This window comes from Lutjanus erythropterus, chromosome 19 (assembly GCF_056507025.1).
Source record: "Lutjanus erythropterus isolate fLutEry1 chromosome 19, fLutEry1.hap2, whole genome shotgun sequence".
Taxonomy (NCBI): Eukaryota; Metazoa; Chordata; class Actinopteri; order Lutjaniformes; family Lutjanidae; genus Lutjanus; species Lutjanus erythropterus.
The window spans coordinates 24,119,179-24,146,701 of NC_139335.1; the positions used below are offsets into that span (position 1 = coordinate 24,119,179).

A 27,523-nucleotide genomic window follows, 5' to 3' on the forward strand; every position below is an offset into this window, starting at 1 on the left:
CCGGCTTTTGAAGTTAGAGCTGGAAACAATCTGGATGGTCTTTTCCTCTTAGCCATTTTTTTTTATTTTGTGTAAGTCCAGCAGTGTTGCTGGGTGTTGCTGATGTATGACTTTTGCTTTGCATGATAGCATTTTAACTTGATGCAGTGCCAAATTGTGTTAAACAACAATGGTTTTCTACAGTGCTCCTGAGCTCATGAACCCTTGAGGGGTCAAAGGTCGCAGGCATTCAGTGTTGGTTTTTGGCCTTGTCCTTTACCTGCAGAGATTTATTGCAGATGGTGAAATCCCTAAATTCCTTGGAGTTTTGTGTAGAAAAATGTTGTTCTTAAACTGTTGGACTGTGACTGACTGAGCCTTGGAGGATGGCCACAATCATGATACTATCATCTGTTACCAATTAACCTGATTACTTGTGGAATTTTCAAAAACAGTTTTTTGGAAAGTCTTAAGTTGCCCCTTTACAAACTTTTTTGAAACATGTTGCAGGCATCAAATTAAGAATGAGTATTTACAAAAGGTTTATCATTAAATATCTTTTCTTTGTACTGCACTCAATTGAATACAAATCAGAAAGTATTTAGATACCATTGCATTCTGTTTTTTATTTGTTTCACACGGCATCATAACTTTTAAAAAACCATGAAAAAAATACTTCAGTTTCTCAATACTTTCTGACTTCTCCACCGTTTGTGGTTTTCAGTCAGCGGAAAGTCCATTTGTTCCTACTGAGGAGGTATCTTTAAAACTGCTAAAATGCTAAGTCATTTATCCAAACTGCTTACTTAAGTAAGTAAGTACTTGAGTAAATTATCCATTTGTTGAGGGTTATTTTCAGCCGGGCATTAATACACACACACATGATGTGTTATACGTGTTTATGGCAGCTGGATCGTTTACTGGGACTGACTCAAAATAAAAGGCATTCAACAAGATCATTTACTGATGTGTTTTACACAGTTTTTGGAGAACCACAGACCTCTATGGCACAGACGAAAAAGATATATCAGGCTTTGGCTACACTGATAACACTTCGTTGTTGGTTCAATTCACCATTAGTTTTGGCCTTTTCATGAGATTTGTTGTCATTAAAAAAACAGAAAAACAAAGCAAATAAAATGAAAACATCACTCCCTTTATTCTTTAATGTAGCCTAGTTTGACTGGAGTCTCATCAGGTAATTGTTGTCTTAGCTGTTCCTGTTGGATGCATTAAGGTGTGAAGCATCATCAGTCAGAGCTCAGCCTTGTGTCTGTCAGCTGGGAAAATTTATTATACGTCCTGCCTTTTAATGTATCGAGCCATCCTGATATATAGGGCATTAAATGGCCTCATGCAATGAATACCTTCAAGAAGTTAATGGTGTGACATCATCAGGTATACTAACACAAAGCTGTGTGGTATTGAGGGTTGTATGTATGTATGTGTGTATTTGTGTCCGTGTGTCTGCTTTTAACTGCATTTATTCAGTTTTGATTTTGATTCTCGGCCACTAAGAGAGAAATAAAAGCAGCCATCTATCTCTCTGTGTTTATGTGTGTGAAGAACTGCACACACACGCACACAGAGAGTCATTAAGAATGTTGTGTTGGACCTCCAGGTCAGCATGTTCATCATGATAATGTGTGATGAACAAACAGCACACCGGGAATCTTTAAACAATAAAATGCGCGCACGCACACACAAACACACACATAAACAGGAAGGAGAGGGTATATGGAGATATGTGGATAGATGCAACCTACAGTATAAACTGAAATACGTTTACTTTCAAAACAACGTTACAGCACATGAAAATGTCTGTATGAGAAAATGAAAATTTAAAGCTTGAAAAAGAAAAGAACTGAAGACATAATATAAAGAAATTGACAGTTATATCCAAGGCAACAGTTAGCTTGTTGCACCATTAGGGACAATATCCCCAATCCTGATCTGAAAAAAGGCTGCATTAAACCGACAGAAAAAAAAAACTTGCCACTTTGGTATTTTCAACAACCGACTGTTAGTTCATTCACCCTAAAAATAAATGAATAAATAAATAGGGTCAGACTTTGCTTAAAGGATGATTTTGGTCCATCCTCCATCCTAGACCTCTGGTGAAAGTGACCATCTCACATACCATTCGCTATTCAATCTCATTACTACAGGCTGCAGCCGAAAGCACATTGCCTAACATTTGTGCATGAAATTATCGATTGGGGACAATGACCTGGCTGGATAGCTTGCTAGTTTTGTTGTTAAAAATAATGTCAAATTATTTGCTATTATTTCAATAATTAATTGTCACTGAATCTTGAATCTTGCTACCATAACATTAGCTTTCTGGCTAATCACTGAGCCAAAGGCTTCTATGAGCTGAGCGGACTAGAAATATCTCCCGCTGGCAAGTCGTATCCTGTTCATCATATCTGCTGGAGTAGTGAACAACATTTCCATTGCATAAGAACCTGATGGGTTGATGATGGTATTAGTCAAACCCTGATACGATACCAGGGATGAGCAGGATGATGGCCTTCAAGGTGTCCATAAAAGACTTAAGGACTCCATGTTGTCCATGAAGTCCTGATAATAGACACCTTGTTGGGTATAATCCCTTACATAATCAATAAATACCATTAAAAGACCAAAACCAGCAAAGAACTGATAGTGATGAAATATTTACTGTCTAAACCCAAACATGTCTTATTTCTCTGTGCCACAAACCTCAGTTTTTGCCTAACAAATGTTATACACACGTCGGTAAGTCACCCTGTTGTTTATCAGGACTACTTCTTTCCATCACTTGGGGCATTTTCCCATGAACTGGACTTTTAATTTTCATGATTGTCTAACACTGTATTTGTACTTTTACGCAGACGTGGATCCAGATGCAGATTCATATCTAAAAATCATTAAAATAACAAATTTATTTGGCGGAGGTATCCACTTTCCAGTTGTTGTTTTTTGGTAGTGTGCATTCATTCATAAGTTTTTTTTTACACTTGATTATCCTGTTCATTTTCACAGGTTGCCTGGGTTAGTAGTAAAGGTGTGAAGAGGTCGCCAGCCTACTGTAGGATAAATATAGAGCAGAGTTCAATGTAAATAAAAAATGTTTAAAAACTGGTAGCAGAATAACAATTTTTAATCAGTCTGGATCAGGAACACTCACAGGTACCACTGTCAGTCTGCTCATACATTATCACTTCTACACCCAAACGTGTGTGTGTGTGCGTGCACACAAGCGTGTGTGTGTGTAAGTGGGTCACATACTGTACTTCTTCAGACCGCACTTTGGTTTTAGAGAGCTACCTCCAAATGCTGCATCAGTGAGTGAGTCAGTAGCTGTCACACAGACTTATGTCAAGTGTCACAACCAGTCTATGATCTCATCAAAGAGAGATACACTCTTATACACACACACACACACACACACAGGGCCAAAAAATGTATTGTAAATGAATAAATGTGTCACACATACACATTTTATGAATTACAAGAAACCCAGGCTGCAGCAGTGTGTAGGTTTGATTAACATCCCTCCATCTAATTTGTGTTCATCTCTGTGTAGTTTTGTCTTAGTTTTGTTTTCACCTTCTCAATCTGCTTTCCTTGCTCTCTCTGTGTGTCCCCTAAACAGCATACTCTGTGATCGAATGTTAATGCAGATTGATTATGTTGTAAACCTCAACTTTAGTAATATTGGCCCTCAAGGTTTTCGTTCAGGAAAAAAGAAAAAGGAAACAGAGGAAGGCAGAGATAAAGAAAATCCACCTCAAACCTTCTAGAAAAAGTGACAGAATTATTAATTTAGTGGAAGTGTCTTTAATTCAATGACGCCATTACACAGAAGCTCTGACAAAACAATAAAAATTTGATTTATTAAGAAAGCAGCACCCCTGGTTGCAAATTTTGTGCATTTTCCTTGATTGATACTTGAACATGTTAACAATCAATGATCATTTAATCATTAATAATTATTTAAGATATAAAATGCATATCTTATTCTCAGTTTAAGTTTCATTTAAACAATTCTAGTGCCATATTAGTTACACAAAATATAAATCATGACGCACAAACTATTCAAATGAACAAAGTAATAAAACAATAAGGCTCTCACACAAAACAGCTGCTCCTGTCTGTCTGTCCTTATTCAATAAATGGCTCCGCCTAACTAAACTATGCCAAACGGGGCATAATTACTGCCATTTTTAGACTAACAAGGCAGCTCAAACCAAACTGCAAGAAAATCTGTGACCTTTTGGAGTAATGGTGCATAACACATATACATATTGATGGTTAAGAAACTTTTAATCATTTAAATTCTTAACACTGATTAATCATTTAATTATTAATACCTAATACCTAATACCTAATATGCATCACAACACTTTTATGAGAAATGGAACATAGGGGATGCGGCTCACACAGCAAAATTCACTGTTGTATAACTTCATACCTTCATACACTCCTGACATTTTACTGGGGTATATAGTCTTTAGGACTGCAACTAATGATTACTTTCATTGTTGATTAATTGAAGCAACATTATTCCTGCAGAGAAACAACACAAACACTCAGGAGCTTCGCTTTGGTCTCAAGAAGCTGCACCTTTTATTCACTGACAAACCCAAAGCTACACTGTACATTTACTGCCAGACCCACAACTTCACTGCTCACGTTTTCCTTGCTCTATCTCTGACTGAGCCTTAAATATTCCCAAACGGGGGGAGAAGCATTTTTCTTTTTTACTAGTTACTCCTATAACTTTGTCCCCCAGGCTAGGCCTGGGCAATATATCAATATTATATCGATACTGTGATATGAGATATTTAGATATTGATATTGTCTGTGTTATCTTTTCCTAGTTTTAAAGACCGCATTACAGTAAAGTTATATAATTTTCTGAATTTACAAGACAGTTCCAGTTGTTCTATTTATTTGCCCTCACCCCCTTGGTCATTGTATCTATCTTACTCGTGATTATTTATCGAAAATATAATTTTGTTAATAAAAGGCACCTATGATATTTTCACAATATTGATGGAGGTATTGGTCAAAAATATTGTGATATTTGATTCTGTCCATATTGCTCAGCGCCACTTTATATACTGTTAATTACTTTAATCTAAAGCAATACGCCATATTCTATAAGATTATCACTATTTTCAAATTTATTGCATGTTATTTTAGATAAAATGTATATATTGAAGTATATATCGTATATAGCAGCTCAGCCTAAAAATATCGAGATATTATTTACAAGCCATGTCGCCCAACCCGACTACAGACTGGCCTCTGGTGGTGCATGCTGCACACTACAATACTTGACCTCAATACAGCATCTCTGTGTTAGTTTAATAGAAAGAGAAGCATCTGCATGTTTAACGGCACTGAAAATGATACTGTTGAGATTTCTTAATACTCCAGTATACTGAAATACTTTTATACTGCCCGAGGCTACTGACATTACTGCTTTATGCAAGATGTGATTGGCCATATTCAAATAGTCTCCATCTATGTAGACAGATACATAAGGGTGGCATATGGGAAGCCATCATGAAGCTATAAACTATGAATATATAAATACATTTCTCCCTTGTAACCTCTGATTTTTTTTACCTCAAAGATAGGCTACATGTATGCTGTAGCAAACAAACTCTACAGAAATTTTCTCTTCTGTCTGTCTGTTCCAGAGAGAGATAATCCTTTCACACATGCAAATGCCTATGATCACAAGCAACCACACAAACATTCATTTGCACATACAGTAACATTGACATGACAGCTCATTTGTTATTGGGATTACGTCACACTGCTGGTTTGTTTCTCTAATTCAGTGCACCTCGAAGGTCATGTAAGCATGTGCATACATGGGCATTCAAGTGTGTGTGTGTGTGTGTGTGTGTGTGTGTGTGTGCATGTGGGTGGAAGTATGTGTAGTGGATTCAGTCTAATTAACAACAAACTAATGAAGACACACATACAAGGAAAGAAAACAACACACACACACGAAGATAACAAAAACTCACACAAATGACTTTTCACACACACACACACACTCACACACACACACACACACACACACACACACACACACACAGTAGGAGCATCTATCAGGAGACATTTGTCTCACAAAGGTCAACGTGGCCTGAGGGCAGCTGCAACCACAGCCACAGCAAGGCATTATGGGACACAGCGAAAGGGGATGGGAGTCCAGTGTGTGCATGATTGCCTGCCTGTATGTGTGTCTGTATGTTCATGAGGTTTAGTTCCCTCCACTGGGCCCAGTATGCTGCTGCTGTCACTTAGATGTCTGTATAAACCCATGCACATATGAACATGGACATACACATGCACACTCCCTCTTGTGTGCTATCATTTTCCATTAAGGCGTAAAACCATGATGTCATTATTAGAAATCACAGTTACCAACAAAAGACACAGTAAATAGACAGGAACATGTACCTGTACTATTGCTACTAATAATAATTGCCTGTCATGTATGAATATTGGCATCACAGAACATTCACACAATGAAGACCTTTGTTTGAAAGCAAAATGCCATATCTTAAAGCAACTACACTACAGCCACAGCAAGTTTCATATTTTGTTGATTTTTGAGGGCCCTACGGACATAAGCTGACGTGTTTCCACTTAAGCGTGAAGAAATGTTCTAGCCACCTCACTTACAATAACAATGTAACAATAAATCAGAGCAAAAATGACAATTAACCAACATAAACCACCATAAACCATGTTCTGAACAAACATACAACAAACACATTACAAACATGAACAAACAGTTATGTTTGCACTGTGGACTATAAAAAAGCAAACTTCAACTCGTGGAAATGCATCATGGGAAAAAACGCAAATGAGGGTTATCTCTCACCCTATCAGCTGCACATGTGATTGTCACAAGCCAGAATCCTACAGCAGCCAACAATGGTTGAAGGATGCCATTACACCAAGTTACATTACACAAACTACACAAGCTTTCCAGACTGAAGTTTTAGCCACATGTACTTCTACTACTTCCACTAAACAAATAAGTATAAACATCAAGAAAAAAGTGTGTTGGTATCAACATAGTATTGGTATTGGCCAAATTCTGACACTGAACTTGGATTGAAACAGAAAAAAGTGTATTAGTACGTCTCTAATAAAAATCTCCTCCTTCTTTTTATCTGGCCAACATACTCACTGTAAGTTCAAGAAAATCTAAAAACAGGCTAGTTTCATGACAATCCAACCCTGTGGCAACAAAATTAAGAACTTAGACTTACTTATAGAAATGTCCAATCTTCTCATGGATAGTCCTGTTCACTTATGTAGGTCATAAAGAGACATCTGTATTAAACTGAGACTGTTTCATGACCAGTTAAAAACTTGTAGCAGCTTTAACAGACAGATGAAGCCAGCAATGTTACAGCTTCCATTTTTGAAAGGGCTCTTAAGAGAAACACACAGCTGAGCACACACACACACACACACACACACATTTTGAAATTATGTATGAAAACAGTAGTACAGCAAATCCAAAGGCTAAAAGACGAGTTAGAGGAGAGACACTTTCCGTGTCACTGACTCCTGACTAACTGTTAGCTATTCTTTCCCGATACAAACACACTTTTATTATTTAGCACTACATCACATCTTACTTTCTCTTTTTGCACCTCCATACACCTTTTTTCACTCTTCATTCTCTCTTCACTTTGCTCTCTGGTATCTCTTAACTTTCCCTGGTCAGCCTGGTCTCTCTGCTGTCTTTCTTCCATCTATCTTTTTAATTATACTCATCATAACATCAATATAATAGAGATGCACTGATTTCAATTTTCTTGGCTGATTCCGATTTCCAATTTCTTTAAGGGTATGACCTGCCCATTGTGATTTTGGCTGATTCCAATTTTTAGTCTTTCCAAGAATTATAACTGACAGCATTAAAAAACATTTTTGCAGCTTTTCTTGTAAAAAAATAATAATAATAAATAAATGAACAAATTGGATGTTCATAATAAAACACTGATTATTCATTAAATACTATTTTACATTTTCTCCAAAGTCCTCCAGGTTACAGCCAGGCCTTATTATAGTTTTATATTAAGATTATGAAAAGGAGGAACGTGATCTTGCAAGATCATGGAATCTCGCAGGATTTCACGGGACGCAATTTCATGTGATCTCATGAGGAAGCAGATGTAAACAAACCGGAGACTGATGCGGTGCAACGGTTTGCTGCAGTAAAACCATGAGAAAAACAGACACAGAAGTTAAACGAGTCTGGATGAGAAAATAATTTAGGAGACACATCAACACAGGTTGTTCAGTCAGAACAGGAGGTGAGATTTTAACTGTCCCTCTGTAAACAGCAGTCTGCTGCTGGCTAACATTAGCCTGAAGAGCTACAAAGTTTATGGCTATTCTGCGACATTGTCAGCTGCTCTGTCTCGCTGTAGACTGTCTGTCTTCTCTTTACCCTGTTCTTGGAATCTGTCGCTAACACCAACTTCATCCAAGCATGTGTCTGAGTGTGTAGCTGTGATCAGCGCTGTGGTGGGTGTGATATCATGGTCGGTTTGTCTGCTGCGCGCATGACCATCGTACAGAACACGTGTGTGACAGTGACGAGCACGGAATCAGATATATGATGCTGACCAGCTGGTCACCAGTCAGGGGCCAGTCATGCTGAAAACCGGCCGATTCCAGTCTCTGGCCGGTTGATCGATGCATCCCTACAATATAATTAAATCTCATCATCATATCAAAGTCAAACAACTCTCAACAGTTAATATATGATTTCAAATGAATATCTGCCCGCTGTGTCACTGCAGATTTGCTTGTTAAAGTACATGCAAGCAATGCAATACGCATAATAAACAGTGAAATATTCCACTGGAAAAACACATAATGCCCCAAATCAAGGTTAAAAAGGAGACAAACACAAACAACACTGTGTGTCCAGATGCCCCCATGATTGTGACGAGCTGGCCATGAGATGCCAGCTGTTTGTCCTCGATCTCACTCTGTCCTACACACACACGCACGCACCAAATGTACAGCAGAGTTACAGGTAAAACACAGAAACAGTGTAAATTGCAAGATGAAAGAAAGAAAAAACAAAGATGACTGATAGACAACAACCACCCAAGAGTGCTCTGATGTAAACAAGGATTCAGGTTACTAAAATTTATTCAGAGACCAGAGCAACATGCACAGTACAGGATGGACACATTTCTGACAAGTAGGGGATCAAGTGATGTCTTACAGCAAACTGGCGCTAAATAATGTCCCAATATTTCAGGGACAACAATATTCTTGAACAAATGACAAAATACTGAAAAAAATATTTGTGGTCTAGAACTCATAATAGCTGTTGAGCTCTCCTCTGAGGATGTGTACTCAGCCAGGTGCCTCTGGTTCTGGTTTGTTGTATTGCTTCATTTAACTGTCATAGTTTTCTTGTACTTCTTACATATTACCACAGTTTGTTGTACTTCTTATGTTTTGTAATGTTTTGAGGCCACTGCCCCTTTTGGAACTAAGGCTGTGTACTGAACAAGGTCAGAGGTTGGAATTTAGAGATGCACAGATTAAGTTTCTTGGCCAATTACAATTTCCATTTCTTTAAAAGGGTCTCTCTTTTTTTTGGCTTTTTAAGAACTTTAATTGATAGCATTCACAAACTTTTTTTCTTGTGAAAATTAATAATAATAGAACACTGACTATTAAATAACTCACATTTTCTCCAAAAGTGCTCCAGGTTACAGCCAGGCATTAATATATTATTATATTCAGATTATGTACTAGACAGAGCACGATTTCACAGGATCTCCTGGGACATTATTCACGTGATCACCAGAACAGGAGGTAAGATTTTAACTGTCTGTCTGCGATTAGTAGTCTACTGCTGGCTAACATTAGCCTGAAGAGCCAGCAAGTTTATCGTTGTTTGGTGACATCGTCAGCTGCTCCATCTCTTTGTAGACTGTCTGCCTTCTCTTTATCCTGTTCTTGGAATCTATTGTGAACACCAATGTCATGCAAGTGTGTGTCTTGAGTGTCTGTGACCAGCACTGTTGTGTCTGTGACCGCCGACAGTCTGTATCACTGCGCACATGATGTCATCATTGTGCAGAGCATGTGCGTGAATATGACTGGTACAGAATCGGATATGCGTTGTTGACCGGGTGGTCACCAGTCAAGGCTGGTCATGCTGAAAACTGTCCAGTCCTGGTCTCTGGTTTCATCCTATATGAATATTCACATAAATGTGTAAACCAAATTTAATGGCAATTCCAAAGCCTTCTCTTCCCAATGCATAACGACAGCATGTGCCCTCAGCATCTCATACTGAAATAGAAGGTACCTTTTACCTGCAGTATGTGACCCTGTCTGTTTTTAACATGTGATTGACATAGTTTGGTTAGGTTTGGGCACAAAAAAGTACCTTGTTAGGTATAGGATAAAACCATGTTTAGGGTTACCATGACTATGTAATGCTAGGTATGTCATGTGACTCACAAAACAAAAGTCATGTGTCATTGGCGTGACTTAGAACATGAAAGTCACATGACGCACGTAAGTTATGTGTCACTGAAGCAACTTGCGACACAAAAGTCATATGACACGTAACAATATATACCTCACAATTTTTAATAACATTTTGGTTCACTCGGGACACAAACCCTGGTCTCTCAGGTTAAAGTCCTGTGCTCGCTTGAGGCATCCATCCACCACACCTCTTCCATGTGTGGACTCTGTCCCTCCTTAAACTACGTCAGCGGCCCTGGGCATCTTTTACAGCCATGGATGGGTTTACTTTGAGTCAGCTGAAAAGCCTGTGGCATCGGTTTCAGTCGTAAACGGGTACCATCCATGTCCGTAGAGTCGCCAAGGGGCAGTGACTATTCATCTTTATCTGATGAGTTAGGAGTGAGACTGGTCTGGCCAATCCATCCAACAGTTCTCAAGACATTCCACTTAAACTCACAAACCTGAGCCTCATCACCACCAAAGTCAATAGGGTACATCATCTGGAAATCATGAATGCATAATGTCATCGTAATCCATATAGTATTAGTATATTTCAGTCTGGACTAAAGTGTTGGGCTGACTGATAGACAGCCTAATCACTAGTTTGGCTAAAAACTAAGGTCAGGAAATGATCATAGTGATGGTTAAAGAAACCCACTTTTACTGTTGAGAGAACACAAACAGGGGTCTCACTAATTTATAATCCCAGTCTTCACATGCTCAACTATCAGTCACAGCCACCTCCCTACAAGGTTTTCCAGTGCTGTCACAACAGTTTGCTACTTTCTCCTTTGGCTCTGAGAGGAAATAGATCCGCAACAGTAAAACATAAGGTCATTTTAGGCATCTGAACAATTGACCAAAGCTTTAGTCATTGTAGTGAGGACAGCCTTGTTCCCGGGAGAGGTGTCCCTAATCAGTTGATGTGCAGTCCAAAAGCTGCATGTGAGTGGCCTGTCTCCACCCAGCCACATGCACACACAAACACATGCAGTCAGAATATAAAGCGTTTTGTCAACTAGAAAACAGAAGAGACGAAGAGGAGGGAGTGAGCAGGAGCGAGGAAAGGAAGTTGAAAAGCAGAGCAAATTGGACTGCTTGTTTCCTGAGAGCGCCTCTGACAGCTCGGTGTGGGTGACTGTGCCTCTCCCTCTCCCTCTGTCCCTACCTCTCTCACTCTCTCTGATTACCTCTTTCCAGGCGGAGGATAGAGAAGACGGGAAAAGGGGGAGAGGAAGAGGCTAGTTTCCACGGTGATGGCTGATGAAAGAGAACGAGACAGGTTCTGCTTGGTTGCACACCTCTCCTCTTTCTCTATCTTCTTTACCCTCCTTTCTCAGTCTGTTCTTCCTCAAACATCCATGTTCTCGTTCTGTCTCTCTCTCTTTCCCCAAAACACTTCTCTGATCCAAACCTTCTCATCATCCCTCCTTTACTCTAACTCCTTTTCTCTACTCTCATTACCAAAACATTCATTCATCGCCTTCCAATCTCCCCGTCATCTTCTCTCATCTATTCTGACTTTTGTACTAATTGTATTTAGCATCCAGCCACACTACGTTGCCAAAAGTATGTGGACATCTCATTCCAAAACAGTGAACATGAACATGCTGCTATAATAGCCTCCACTCTCCTGGCAAAGTTAAGAGAGTTTTTGAACCTGGCTACATTTTGCTCCCACTCACCATATTCACATGGTAGCCATTTTCCTCTGATGTCACACTCAGGGTGGGAAGTTCAAATGTCATGTGTTCCAGGTTGCAAGTCGTATGAATGTAGGGACAATGGATAGTGAAAATCTGGAGGGACATGTGGTCATGTTTTAAGCTAAAAAACACATTTGCTACCCTGAGACAAGAGCTAATGTTAGTATTTAGCCACTTCGTAGCTAACGTTACCAACAGCATTACTGCCATACAAAACACTAAACACGCTAAATTGCTTGTAACATGCTCACATAAAGTTACTGACATCCAGAACATTTCTGAGGTCAGGTGAAGATACAGCAAGGCAGTTAACGTGAGCCTACACTGCAAGCTTGATTAGGGACAGGTGGAAAAAAAAAACAGAAATCAAAAGGGCAGGAAAAAGATGAAGACAGAAAAAAGAGCAGCAAAAACAAGACAGACAGGAAACAAGTAAACTAAAACCCCAAACCATGATAACTGAGAGATCAAAGGTGTTACAATTTCATTTCTAAATGGGAAATCAGAGGCAACAATTTTCACTCTCCACTCATGCCTTCCTGTGTTTCTGCCATCCAATGTTTGTCTTTAACAGTGTGCCAACTGACTGTGAAATAAGTGATTGTTATTGTAAATTATTTAAGTAAATTATTTAAATTAGAGCATATGTCTTTCGTGTGGCACATTCACCCCTAAAAATATGATGGTTACATCACACTTCATACTACATTACTCACCTTTTGAAAATATAAATAATAGTTGTCAGGACATAAAACTAATGATCTGTTGATCTTAAAAAATAAGAGTCAATATGGCACCATTTTAAGTCAATATGGCCTGGTGTTATGGCCACTAATTTGATGTAGAAATAACATTTTTTCCTTCCAGATACAGATTCTAATACCTGAACTTAGTGTACTGGCTGATATAGAGTACCGATCCGATAGGCATTATTATTTTTTAACAGTCGATATTACATTTTAGGCAGTATCAGAAACAACTTCCAATAATGGTATTGAAATAACACTAATAAGACTGTATGTGGCTGGTTTGAAATTGTTAACACATCACCCAACCCTAATAGCCATCAGTGCTAAAAAGAATTGTTGAAATTCAAAGTCAAATCAAATTGAAAGACTAATTGGATTGTGGATTTTGAGAACTGTGACACCCTTATAAGGGATCTAGCTTAAACCATGAAGAACAGCCTTGGACAAGCATGCAAAGGTATGTAGGTGTAGATGTAAGGGTGTCCACAAACATTTGGCCATATAGTTTGTATAGTGTATCTGTCTTCATCTTGTTCTTTTCCCTTCCTTCCAAGCTTTCTTCCCCTTCTTTTGATTCCCACCTCTGTCCTCCATTCGTTGCCCCACCTCCCTTTTTCTTCTCATTCTCTCCTTGCTCCCACAGCCACCTGGCCTGGGTGATCATTTTTGTCCCCGTCTCTGTTTAAAACCCTGTTCCTTCTCTCTATTACCAGGTGATCATTTAGATCCCCGGCATGGTCAAACACTCCCCAGAGATTCACCTGAAACAGAGGCCATGCGCAGCTCATCCATCACTTTCCACCCACCACCCCTCTTCCCTGCTTCATTCATGCACATTCTAGTCCCTCTTCATTCATGCTCTGTCTCCATCCTCTACCACCCCCCCCCCCCTTTCCCTCCTCATTTCCCAGCTTTCCCACGCTCATTTATCACCGAGGGAACTTCACACCTCGGTACACCTGCACAGACACACAACAACACATTCAATGCATGCCAGAAATCCCAACCTGACCGCACACAAACTATCAATAGGTAGAGGAACCACAAAGATACTGTCACGAATAAAGGGCACATTAAAACAGTAACACAGACCCCATATTAACAAGTGATCTATATCTGGAGGATAAGACATTACAAATGCCTATAAAATATGTGGATTCAGTGAAAACTTATACTTCGAAGGGTACACACTCCTGGTGTTGTATCTCCTAATTTTCCCAAGTTTTTGTCGTGTTGATATATTTAATTATATATAATTTGATATATTATCAGAGGTGGGCCTTTAGTTATCTTTAGTTGTGGTGGAGAGTCCCTGCTCTACAGCTTTTAAATATACTGTATTTTGTGTTTGGTTAGACATGTTGCCCTCGCCAGCTTTGCATTTCACATTGCCAGCATTGCAGCAAGTGTCGAGTTTATCAAGTTATGAGAAATTTAACCATACTATGACTGTTTTTGGCTCATTATTGACTTACTGTGACTTGAACAAGCTGCAGGAGGAACATCACTCTCTCCTTCTCTCTATACTCTCACCCAGATGCTCTTCTAGGTACTGAAATTTGGCACAGATCTATTTGTTGTGAATCAGTACTTGGTAGTACCGACATAATTGGGTCTGACATTAAGAGTACCTGACCCTGCATAGTATACAAGTAGCCCAACTATACCGCAGGAAACACACAAACTATACTTTGGTCACCTTCATCTTAATATTTTCTTCACTAAAATAGGCTCTTTTCGTTTTGCCCCAAATTGTCTGTGAAAGAAACTGTGCCACTGTAAAATGTGCTGCATGCTATATGCTGCACAGTTCATATGCATGACTGCTCTATACATTTCCTGTAAGAACACTGCATACATGATGTTTTTCTACCCCCCTCTCTCGCTCTACCTCTCATTCACTCACTCTCTGATGTCAGGCAGAGTACAAGCCACATGTACACGAGTCAGAGACATCCATTTCCTGTCAGTTTATGAGGCGTTTATGAATTATAAAACCGTGACAACCAGGGACCCGGAATGAGCGAAGGGGGGATAAAGATGGGCAGAATGAGAGAGGAGATAAGAGAACTTATTCACTTTAGTTGAGTTATGATGTGTGTGTGTGTGTGTGCATGAGTGATAGAATGTTTCTGTGTCTGCTGCATGTGTGCCTGTGTGTGTGAGCATGTGCGTGCACTGACATTGTGCTGACATTGTGTTAACTTGGCGTACTGCTCCCACAGCTGTGCTTACTTGGTGGCTTGGGAATATCCTAGAATTTGTCTATTTATTCATTCAATTACAAGTGTGTGTGTGTATGTGTGTGTATGTAAATGAGTGTGTGTGTTCAATAAAGCCTTATACCTGCACCATCTGGCCCTGTAATAGCCTCCTATGCCCCCCAGAATGAGATGGTTATGTCTGGCTGCATCACACACACACACACACACACACACACACACACACACACACACACACAGGCACAAAAGACACACGCATGCCCCTACCAGAGGCAATGTATCTTTTTAATGATAGTTGAAACCAAAGTTTGCTTTCCCTTATGGAGAGAAATTTAAGAGGATCAAAGTCAAAGTCAAGGGCTGCCGTCTAATAGTCCACTAAAATGTTAGTCAGTGAGAACACTCTTTTTTGACCAAGTTTTTATTAATTCACAGAAAAAGAAAAAAAACCTGAAATTCCATTGAGTGCCGTCACGCCTGGGGGTTTGCCACAAGATGGGCCTTTTCTCTTGTAACACTGAAGTCACCAGCACACTGCTGCTAGATATCTCAGTTAGTGGTCACATTAGATTGGGCTAATTTGATAACCAGTAACACAGTAATGTTACTAATGGTGTCAAGATTCTCCAAATCCACAAATCAATTTTTAAGCACTGACAGCTACACCATTGTTAGAATATCAAGTTTTGATTTGAACAGACCAACAGATCATTTGTAGTCTATTTCGTATCAAGTGTGATATAATGGCTGCTGAGCAACATGGTGTTGAGCTGGATGGGGCACAAGTAAGCAGGGGTGGAGAGAGAAACAAATACCAAGAGAACTGCTAATTCTACTTTTCGATACAACCAAAAATTAATATAATAATAAATGTCTTTGGGTTGCAGGCAAAATAAGACATTTCAGGACTTCACGTTGAGTTTTGAGAAACAGTGCTGACATTTTATAGACCAAACAACTAATCGATTAATGAAGAAAAATATAGATTTAAATAATTAAATTAGGCCTGCCCTTATAGTTCAGTTGGTGGAGCGTGCGCCCCATGTGCTGAGGCTGTGAGTCCTCAGCAGCGGCTGTGAATTCAATTCCTGCCTGCAGCCCTTTGCTGCATCTCATCTCACTCTCTCTCCCCCTTTCCTGTCCTCACCTCAGCTCTCCTATCAAATACAGGTAGGAAAAAGCCCCTAAAAATTTATATCATAAATCTTTTGCAGGGGTAGCCCTTGTCTACCCCCTCCTGATGATGTGAATTATACTTCAGTTCATAATGAATAGTCAGATAGGAAAAATATAGATTTACTATCACTTTTTGGCAACACATCCCCAGTCTAAAATAATCAGAAATATGTTTGTTGTCTTGTTTGTTGCTATCAGTTTCATCTCAGTGTGTTCAGTGGCAAGACTTTGTCATGTCTAGCCTAGCTAAGCACAAAGAGCAGAAGCAGAAGGGTACAGCAGAGGCACAAACATATCCTCCAGCAGCTCCAAAGTTAACCAGCGAGCTAGCCAAGAATGATCCAAAAAGCAAACTGTAACTCTTACAATACAAAGATGGAGAGGTATCAATAAATTAAAAGAGCCTTATTTAGAGCCTTTTTGTAGGTCCCTCCAGACAAGTGATTTGACTTTTCTCTGACATAAAAAGCCACGTTATAAAATGACATTGTGGCATCTCTGCTTCATTCGAGATTCCACAGGGAAGGCAACAGGAAAAGTGGAAAGAGAAGAAGGACGACGGGCTGCCAAGGTCAAATCCCAGGCTCAAATCTATGATACACACACACACACACACACACACACACACACACACACACACACACACACACACACACACACACACACATTTATTTATCTTTCTGTTCCAATTATCTCTTCCCACTGTCCTTTTATCTTGGTTGAGGCTTAGGTTTCGATTTTCAAGTTCACCAAATAGCCACAAGACCTGAGGACTGGAAATCAGATGGCTTGATGAACCAGAGAGCTAATCCAATACTGTAGTCAAGGTATCTGAAGCTACAGGCAAGGGATGTGTGTATTGCTGGAAAAGCCATGATTAAATGGGGCAGCCAACCCCTTGCTATCACCCCTCTTAATAATCAACTGATACAAAATAAGCCCACATACCCAACAACAAGTGCTAATGGTGGTGTGCAAACTCAAGCAGTAGAGGTAACAGTACTGAACTCACTACAGAAATGACTTTTATATACTTCTGATGGGGAACAATAACTATTAAGTGGCACTAATGTTACATTCTTAAAGGTGAAGCTCCACCATTACTTCCTACTGGTTTACACACCTGATCCCAGCACCAACCTAGGCTACGCTGTGTTGCTCAAATTAGTATTTTCTGGCTCCCAACAACAAGACAACAAGATGGCTTCAAAAGAACAAATTCCTAACAACACTATGTGCAAGAGTCAACACCGTGCAGATCCAGGTACTTGTTAGTGGTGCAGCTGACTGGCCAGTGACACTGCCAGCTGTTTGTGTTTCTGCCTGTTAGTGCTTTATTTGTACCTTCAGCCTTGCAAAGTGATGACAACAGAGAAACTTGCATCACAGGCAGGTAGGGTGACCAGATATCCCGAAAAAATCAGGAAAGTCCTGAATTACAAGGAAATGTCCCGAATCTTATCCTGTTTCTTGCACAAATTCACCATTATGGTAACAGATAATATGGACAACATATGAATGAGTGAAAATATTCTGATCAGAATCACCTTTGTAAGTTATAATTCCTGCTTTTAGTTATTAAAAATGTTTGTTTTTGTAAAATATGCAAGAGTATTGTTTCACTTGTTTATTGCAGTGACTAAGCTATCATAAATAACAACTGTCATTTGACCAGTTTAAAACAGAGAGTGCAGCCACCACTGTAGAAGGAATGTGTGAAGAAATATCTAAAAAAATGTGTTTGTAAGCACTTACAGCTTAATGACAATAACATCTGCTGAACAGACATTTGAAATGAGTGTGACACACCTCTTACCTGTGTGTACTAGTTCATGTGTCTTGGAAACACAGCCGGGACATGAGCTTCATAATATTAATAACAAATTATCTGAGTTACTCTAAATCAGTGGTTCTCAACTGTTTTGTGTCATGACCCCTCAGAATAATGAGGTTGGGGTTCGAGACTCCACAAAAAAGTCAGTATTGCAGTAAGTCAAGGTGATCCTTCTGAAGCTTAGTCTGAGCTCAGGGCTCTGGTGGAAATGCCCCATGTGATAGCAAAACTGGTTACAGCTGCTTGGTTAAGCATGATACTGTGGCACAAACTGCGGCCAAAATGAAAAGGAGTTTTGTGTGTGTTTGTGTCAAATCAAAACTCATGTGCACACACTCTTTGACTTTCACAGACACACTCAGTAAAACCTGTACAGCTCAACAGTAAGATTCCAGAAGTGAAAATCCCATTCATATTCTGAATATAGCGTTTACATTATTAGTCATGATGTCATGACCATCCAATGTAGACTCACCATGAGCTATGAGATCATGAAACAATGGTATATGCTCCTGTAAAAGCTACAAGTCCGTACAACATCAGCCTTGTTTTCAGAAAAACACATTTCAAATGTGATGTCCTGGCGAAGTACTACACTACCCACAATCCTAAAGTGTAACAGCGACATCTCTGATTGGTGGAGCTCACTGCTACCATGGAAATGTTAACCGCATTTCGAACAGGTAGTTCCCCTAGCAGGCTAGCTAATTTGATGGCTAACACAAGTCATACTAACAATGTCGTTATGCCGCCCTGAATATAAATTATATACACAAAAAACACTGACTAGGACATATTAGTACACTGTTATTAAAAATGTAAATGCCATTATAATGACAAACGTTACATTTAAGAAGCATTATCATTAAAAATGGTTTATGGGAGTAGTCCCTTCACTCTTGAAACAATTATGTCAGTTTTCTTTTTTTGTTGTTGTCGCTGCTCTAAATCCATTTTTTTGTGGTTATGATTCATATTGTAGTTGTTTGGCTCAAAATTCTTTATGCAATCATTTCCTGAAATAAATTTTCTGAATTACCTGAATAAATGGGGAAACTCACTTTTGGAACGAGTGCCATTGAAAAAGTGGACAGTCTCTGCTGAGCTCTATTCTAAGGCAAATTATATGATTTATACAAGCGATGTAATGTTAAAAAAAACACTCTCCAGTCTAAAATATGGCCTCATTTCCCATCATGCTTGCTGGACTGAGTTTGGCCTTTTATGTTACAAAATGCAAATGTTACTTTTTGTTAGTGTCTGTATCTGTTCAGAACATGGTGGTTTAGTCATTAGTCATTTTTGTGCTGGTTTATAATTTTAACCATTAGTGATTATTTTATTCTGAACAACCACCTGGCGACCCCTTGGAGGTCCCAGCCCCCAGGGTTGAGAACCACTCTTTAATCCAACTTCCATGTGCGGAATTTCACCCGTTCTCATCTGGTCACCCTATAGGCAGGATCAGTAAATAAATATTCTGTTTTATGATGTTGCAGAGGAAAGGACAGCTTCTAGAGAAGTAAGTTTCAGGGATTATAGGATGCTGTCACACTCACACAGGCACACAGCTACAGACAGACTGGGACCACTAATGCTCCTCTGGTGTTACATAGACAGAAGCAGACAGCAGGAGACGGCAGGGACAGAGAAAGACTAATACACACATGGATTCACACTAGGAAAAGTGTGACAGAGAAACATGGAGACACAGACAGAGACAAGTCCGTGTCCACAGACAGAGACCCTGCTGTTACAGACAGACAGACAGACAGCCATTCAGACTGATCACGTACCTTCCAGACAGCAGGTTCGCCAGAGGCCGGAGTGCGTCATCACCTCCTCGTTCTTGCGGCTCGTGTCGTTGTCGCCGCTGCTCTTCACGCGGCAGACCCCGCGCGAGTACAGCCAGTAGTCGGTACCGACGGCGATAGTCATGAGGCTGAAGGCGGCGAACGCGCCCACCGTCGTCACGAGCATCTGGACGCCGCGGTCACACATCAGCATCTTCATATAGGCGGCTCCTGTTTGTCTTAATCTGTTTTTCTTCCTCCTCTTCTCTTTTAGATTTTTGTTTCCTTTATATCCCGCGAGACTTGAGGGGTTCAACAGACAGTCAGGCACTCAAAATAGTTCATAAAAATAGAATTATGGTTAAAAAAAAAATGTGGTGGTTTTTCAAATGTGGAGCGAAAAAATGAAGTACTTGGCCGCCTCGTCCGTTGAGTTGACAAGAGGCTCGTGGCAAAGGACGGGAAGGTGGGAGGGCGGCACGTCACTTTCTCGCGCATCAAAAACCGGTTTTCACCACCACCACCAACAACACCACCCTCACACACTCGCAACGGGGGTTTCACGACCACCGGTTGTCCCCGACTACCCGACACTGCTCTCACCCAGTCAGAGTGGAGGGGAACGGCGATGCCACATTCCGCCTCTCCGTCCCCTCCCTTCCTTCCCTCCTTCCTTGCTTCCTTCTCTCCTTCCTTCTCAACTTCTGCTGCTGCTTTCCCAAAACAGCACCCTTATTAATCTGTTAACCATTAACAGCCGAGGTCTGCGTGGGGGGACTCCATCTTTAAAACAACAACAAAACGACGGGTTAGTTTGTTTTCTTCACTGTGAATGAAGAGGTAGTGTGTTTAAAACATCTCTCACTCACTCACCGCTGGATTTCCTGACCGGTGAAGGATCTCCTCCCTCGACAGTCTCAAATTATGAGGCGGTACAGTGGATTTGGTCGCTTTCCTGCTGAAATACTGAATGAACGGACGGATGAATAAAGCCCATACGTCAGCTATGAAGAGACAGCGGACACTGACCGAGATCCGTCGTGTGTTTTCCACTCCAGCTGTTGACTCACTGACATGTTTTTTTTCCTTCCTTCCTTTCCTCCTCGATGTCCACAGTATACAGGCTGCAGAAACTCGTCCAAACACGCAGCCGCTAAAATAAATTCTTTTTTTTTCATAGATTATATCTGCAGTAGAGAGACAAGCAGCATTTCTGGCAGTTAAGTTGGACAGGCTTTAAATAGGCACCAAAAATGAGACCAAGACGGCGTTAATCAAATTTTCTCCTCCAAAACAGCCGTCTTCGTTCTCTCTCACCGCCGAAGTTCAGCCATAACCGGGACAGACCGCCTGCTGATGGAGCCTGTAGGACAGCTACACCCGCCTGGGTTTGCTCCCGAGAAACGTGCCCGTTGGTACAAATGAAAAAAAAAATGACAGCCGTCGCCTCCTCCTCCTCCTTCGCCTCCTCCTCCTCTTCGTCTTCCTCCTCCTCCTCCTCTCGGTCCAACCAACACAAACTAAAACTAACCGCGCGTCTCCTCAAACTCCGCCTGAGGCCGCGCCGCTCGGCTCGGATTGGGCTTGTGAGTGACAGCGCCCTTCAGGAGCTAATCATGTGCAGTCACTGCGGTATGTCCCGCCCACCGCCGCAAAGCCGTCACTATAAAGCATGGGGGGCTCCAGTTAAACGAGGAGAGGGTATTTTGAATTTCAGCAGAAGAGGAGACACTTCTTATAGTGAGGGTATTATCAGAGACACAGCACGGTATTTTTAACAATAGAAGCTATTAGTTGCCAAACTTATTGTGATTAAATATTGGACTACACAAAGGTGTTATAAAAACACTGATGTTGACCAGATTTGTTGACAAACCACCCGCCTCTAATGTGTTAAATGCAGCTCTGAGGTCAGGCGGTGCTGTGCCGCGCCGCTGCCGCGCCTGTTGAGCTGTTCGTGGTGCTGAATGTGCGGCGGAACGCGCCGCGGCGCTGTCCTTGGTGCTGACTCGAAGCTTAGCGTTCCTCTCCTCTCTGCTTTCTTCTCTGCTCCGCCTGCGCGGCGCCAGCAGCCCCCTGCACCGCACTGATTAGTTCGAGGAGAGAGTAAAAGAGAGAGATGTATACATAAAGAGAAAGAGAGGGAGAGAGATTGGCAAGCGATGCATGAAGAATCGCGCCCGGGAGAGACGCAGAGACGCCACTTAAAGAGCCACGGAGCGTTTTTAATGATTCCACTCCAGCGAGGCTTCCACACAAGGCGGTCTGAGCTTCACACTTCACTTAACACGCGGGAGTGCGTGCGTGTGCACGTGAATGCACGAGTATGTGTGCATGTATTGTAGGCGTATGCCTGCTTATGTCTGTGTTCACGTGACTCTGTTGTGTGTGCACATACGAACATGTGTAAGTGTCTTGTCTGTGTGTGTGTACGTGTGTGTGTGTGCCGCAGGCGGCTGAACAGATCTGACTGTTTTAAAGCTCATTGTATTGCCTGTTTAAACAGCAATGAATGGAAGCCCGTCTGCGTCACTGGAGACCAATACAGATGACAGAATGACAGGACTGCAGGGACGAATACATGTATCTTCCCTCACTAATTGCTATCTGTATATGCTTATTTACTGGTAACTTTTCAATATGCAGACCCATATTCATTAATCAAACAGGACCAATGAGTAGATGGCTCTGTGATATCCAGTGTGCAGGTACACATGCTCACATAGGTGTAGATTTCAATGTGGAGGGGACAGATCCCCTTCAATACTTAGAACATGTGCATTTGTCCCTCCCAGGACTTATTAATTTTTTAAATATTTTATTATTCTGACAACTTGTTTGAGAGCATTACTGCATCACATTCTGTTATATTTTGAATTGTCACCTACACCTAAATTTTGTGTTTTCCTTTACATGAATAAAGATATTCCCACCAGAGCCCAACAGATGTATGGGTTGACCAATATTACCAGCCTGATTTTGGTCTCTCACTCCAATATCAATCTATGTTGTCCGATAGGTACCTATATGAATTTGTGTCTTGTTTTTGTGCCCCACAGTTATTTATAATTATTAAATACGGATGAAAATTCAGTTTCAGTTCAATGTTCTGCCTTCATCGCATATTTTTGTCACAAGAAACTACCTTTGAGGCATCATAGCAAAATTGTTACTATAAATTGATGCAGAAAAAGCAAAAGATGGTGCATAAAAATCACAAAATGAAATGATGAATGAAATGAATTTTCTTTCTTTCTGTCTTTCTGTGTATGTTGTCAAGGTGACAAAAGACCAATGAGCAATGATGCCTAGTTAAACATGTTGGTGTCAATCTGGTTCAGCGTGTAAGTGCCATAGCTTACTGACTGATTTACTGAAAGACTGTTAGGCTGTAAGTGACTTAAAGATGGAGTGAGTGATGCTCTGACTGACAGAGAGGCTGGCTGTTTAGCTGATGGAATTGGTGGTCGTCAGACAGACTACAGAATAAATAGAGGAGGAAACAGAGGAATTAAAGCGATCAAAAACAAACAGAGAGGGAGCAAAGTGAAGACAGAGAGGGAGAAAGAAGGATTACAGTTAATAATTAAATAATTGCATGAACAGATCAACAGAGAAAGCAGTGACAGGTCCTATCATCCTTCTCGCTTGCTCTGCCAGTGCGTGTGTGTGTGTGTGTGTGTGTGTGTGTGTGTGTGTGTGTGTGTGTGTGTGTGTGTGTGTGTGTGTGTGTCCGAGGCCTTTGCTGCCTGTGTTATCTCACAAGGAGACTCATTAACATAGAAATGACTTCAGGAAGAGAAGTACAGCGTTTCACCTCTGGTGAGAGACGGGGGAGGGAGGGAAGCTAAAGAAAGGAGGGAGAAGGAGTGACAGCACAGGAGGAGAAGAGGGAGGAAGAAGAGGAGAGGCAGGGAGAGGTGAGAGAGACTGGTAGGAGGGAGAGAAGAAGAGTGAGGAGATAAGGAGGCAAAGCATGAGAAATGGGAAAGACAGAGGGGAGAGAGGCATTGATGGACAACAAATTAGACAGAGTGAGGACGATAGAAGGAGGTGGTAGAAAAGGAGAAGAGAGGAAGGAGGAAAGAGGAAAGAGAAGAAAGAAGGTAGTAGAGGGAAGCAGAAAGCGAGAGGAAAACCAAAGCAGTGGCATATCAGGGTAACCCTCTCTCCAAGAAATTATGTAGGCTACTAATATGTGTTGTCAAATGACAATTTGAGGAAAACTAGTATGCTGCCTGGATTATGCTCACTCCTAGTCCTAACCTACCCTATTGTTAAACTGTAACTTGAACTTTGAATTGTCACCTGGACCTAAATTTTGTGTTTTCCTTTACATGAATAAAGACATTCCCACCAGAGCCCAACAGATGTAACTGTAACATAATAAATGATTTATTAACCTCAATAAGCATTTTTCACACCGTTAATAAGTGCATATTAACAGTTAATAAGTGCATAGTTGACTGTTAGGAAGTTCAAAATAAATGTAATATGTAGAATTTTTTATAAAGCAACAACAAAAAACCTTGTTAAAGTTTAACAATGACTAAGTTAAACTAACTCAATGTTTGTAATGCTGTTATAAATAATTATAAGAAACTCATAAGGCTTTTACGAACATCCTTCAAGAGTGTATAGACTGTTAACAACTTTCTTAGTGCTTATAAATATATTATAATCTAACAATAATCATGTTTATTATGCTATTATTATAACTTATATTGTATTATTAACACATTAATGTTAATAACAGCTTATAATGGCTGTATTACCTACTAATTAATGCTTATTACAAGAGCTTTAATATTGGTGAGTGGATGAGTGTTATTTAAATTTCATCACTGGAACATGAAAAGAAGTACAGTGTAGGCTGACAGCAACTTTTAGATACAACTTCAATTTAAAATCTGATCACTATTTGTTTATGACCCTGGTGCTGTTAGGCAGCAGCAGGGTCACAGGCCCCTGTGGAGAAATGCATCATAGGACGTGCAGTTTGCAATCAGTAAAGTATCTTGTGCTTGTCATTTCTCTCTCTATGTCTTCATTCTCTCTCTGTCCACAGTTCTCACTTTCCTCTCCTCTCCTCTTTTAATGGCTGTAGTACAGGAGGATGAGGAGAGGAAAACGGGGTGGTTCTTGAAGAGAGAAAGAGGAGGAGGAGGAGGAGGAGGAGGAGGACTGCAGGGTTTCTGCTCAGTGAGCCGGAACCTTCTCACGCCTCTGGCCAGTGCTCAGAGACTGGGAGAAAGAGGAGGAGAGGGAGGAGGAGGAGAGCAGGCAAGACAAGAGGAAGAAGTTAGAGGAAACTGAAAACCACAGAGAAATTAGAGAGTGAAAGATAAACTGTATGGAGGAAGAGAGAGGAGGAGGAAGGAAGATGACTGACAACACAAATATACTGCAGAGTGGGTGAGCTGTATACATTCACATTCAGAGGGACACAAACACAAGTAGTTTAAGCATTAAAGTGTGAGTTTGCATTAAATATTATGTTTTTACTCCAACCAACCAGTTTACTCATGTCTTTAGATGCACACGTTTATGAGGATCACAGTGTGGATGTGTAGACGCAGCAATGCATATCTCTGCCTGTGCACAGTGTGGGTGTGTGTATTTGTGTGCACCTGTGTTTATATTTGTTTCTGTGTGTTTGTATGTGTTGTACCAGATGGGAATGACTCCAGGGCAGAGAGAGGACATATGGAGATGTGGCATGATTCTGGCGTGATGCTAATACGTCAAAACTGTGATTTATGACTTAGACACAGACACAGCCTGGGGAAATTCTCTATGAAAGAAAGTGTTTGTGTGTATTTGTGTGTGTATATTGAAACCGAGACATTATCAGATGTGTGTTGCCTCAGTTGTCAGCAGAAGAAGTATGATTTCTGGACAGATTTAAAGGGACAGTTCACCCCAAAATCAAAAATACATATATTTCCTCTGGCCTGTGGTGCTATTTATCCATCTAGTATGACATCATGACTCGGTTAAGCAAGACAATAGACAAACTTTGTTGTGAGAGGTTACTTTCTATGGTAGAATCTACAAGAGCTACTTTTTTCTGCAGGAGAATCCACTGGAACTACTTTCTTAAAGTAGGGCTGCTTGTGACTGAAGATTTTCTTTGTAAACCAATGGTTGCAAGTTTAAGCCAATAGTCAACTATTTATTATATTAATTTAGTAATTTAGATATAAATATTTTGGGGCACAAAGTGAGCCACCATGTTAACCACTAATAGCCAAAAGGGTAATTATTCTGAATGTGTCAGAACAACTAGTGGAACTAAGAGACTGGACATTCTGTTAATTTATTTTAACAGAATGTAATCTCACACAACTCTCACTGTTTAAAACATGTGAATAAATTACCACAAAAATGTGAATAAATGTTTTCTTCACCAAAACAGTTACAAACTCACTCCTCAACCGCTTCACGTCTTCTGTCCCCACCTGAACCCGCTGTGTCTTCATCACCCCTGGGGTCTGGTTGGAGCCACTGTAATGTTAAATAACCTGATGTGCTGTATTCCTTGTCAAAAAGCCTCCATTGATGCCAGAGGCTGTATCTTATATGACTGCTAACTGAGTTAACTAGCTAATGGCGGCTACAGCACAGTTAGCAGCAGTGAACCAGAAAAAATGTCTGTGTTGCTGCAATCTTCAAGGAATCTTATGTAACCAGGTCATGATTTCTGAAAAGTATTTTGGTGCTTTGAGTACTTGAAGTCGAATGCCATTCAGTTCCATTATATTCAAGGGAAAGGAGACATCTTTTTGGCTAATATCTCCAAAACGTGGTAACTCACACAAAAACAATCTAGATGGATAAATAACACTACAGTTCAGAGGAACAATATGTCTTTTTGATTTGGGGGTGAACTGTCTCTTTAAATTATAAAAATTTAATTTTCACTGTTTTGATAATTTTGTAGAAAGCTAAAGGTTCTGTTGATAGCACTCTAATGTGGAGTAATAATGTGTGTTTGTAGGAGTGTAATGTGTAATAGAGGACACTTTTAGATAGATATGAGGTCATATGGAAGTGTTTCTAATATGCGTGCATAATTAAAATGTGTGTAAGGGTGTTTGTGTGTGTTGCACACTGACTGGATGAGGGAGTGACAGTTAGATTGATTGACTGATTAATAGAGAGAGAAAGTGGAGAGAGAGAATGAAGGGGAGACAGAGAGAAAGAAATGTCTCTTAATTGTGAAGGCACATGTCTGATGGTGTGTAAGTGTGTCTAATATGTTTGCCTAATGAAAATGTGTGTAGGGCTGCATGAGAGAGAGAGGGAGAGAGTCAAAGAGAGAGAAAGAAAGATAGTGTGAAATAAATCCAATAAGCCCCTCCGTCATGCTCCCCTCTGGAGCGTTTTTAAGATCCACTGAATGAAATAAATAAGAGATTCTTTTGCTTTTGTCAGTTTTCCCTTTTTCATCTCTCTCTCCAGTGTGCTGCAGTGCCCTGCTGTCGTTCACGCCAGCCCCCATCTTCCCTTCATCCTTTTCTTT

At 40.4% G+C, this 27,523-nt stretch overlaps 1 protein-coding gene across 1 annotated transcript in view; it reads right to left on the bottom strand.

Moving 5' to 3' along the window:
* cacng3b (calcium channel, voltage-dependent, gamma subunit 3b) overlaps positions 1 to 21,397 on the bottom strand; it is a 31,426-nt gene extending 10,029 nt beyond the window's left edge. Inside the window, exons 1-2 of the mRNA XM_084743882.1 lie at positions 20,872 to 21,397; positions 20,002 to 20,781 (exon numbers count right to left, since the gene is read on the bottom strand). Of these exons, the coding sequence (XP_084600008.1) occupies positions 20,002 to 20,218 (217 nt within the window). The 5' untranslated portion in view covers positions 20,219 to 20,781; positions 20,872 to 21,397. The remainder of the gene's footprint in view (positions 1 to 20,001; positions 20,782 to 20,871) is intronic.
* Positions 21,398 to 27,523: the final 6,126 nt, after the last annotated feature.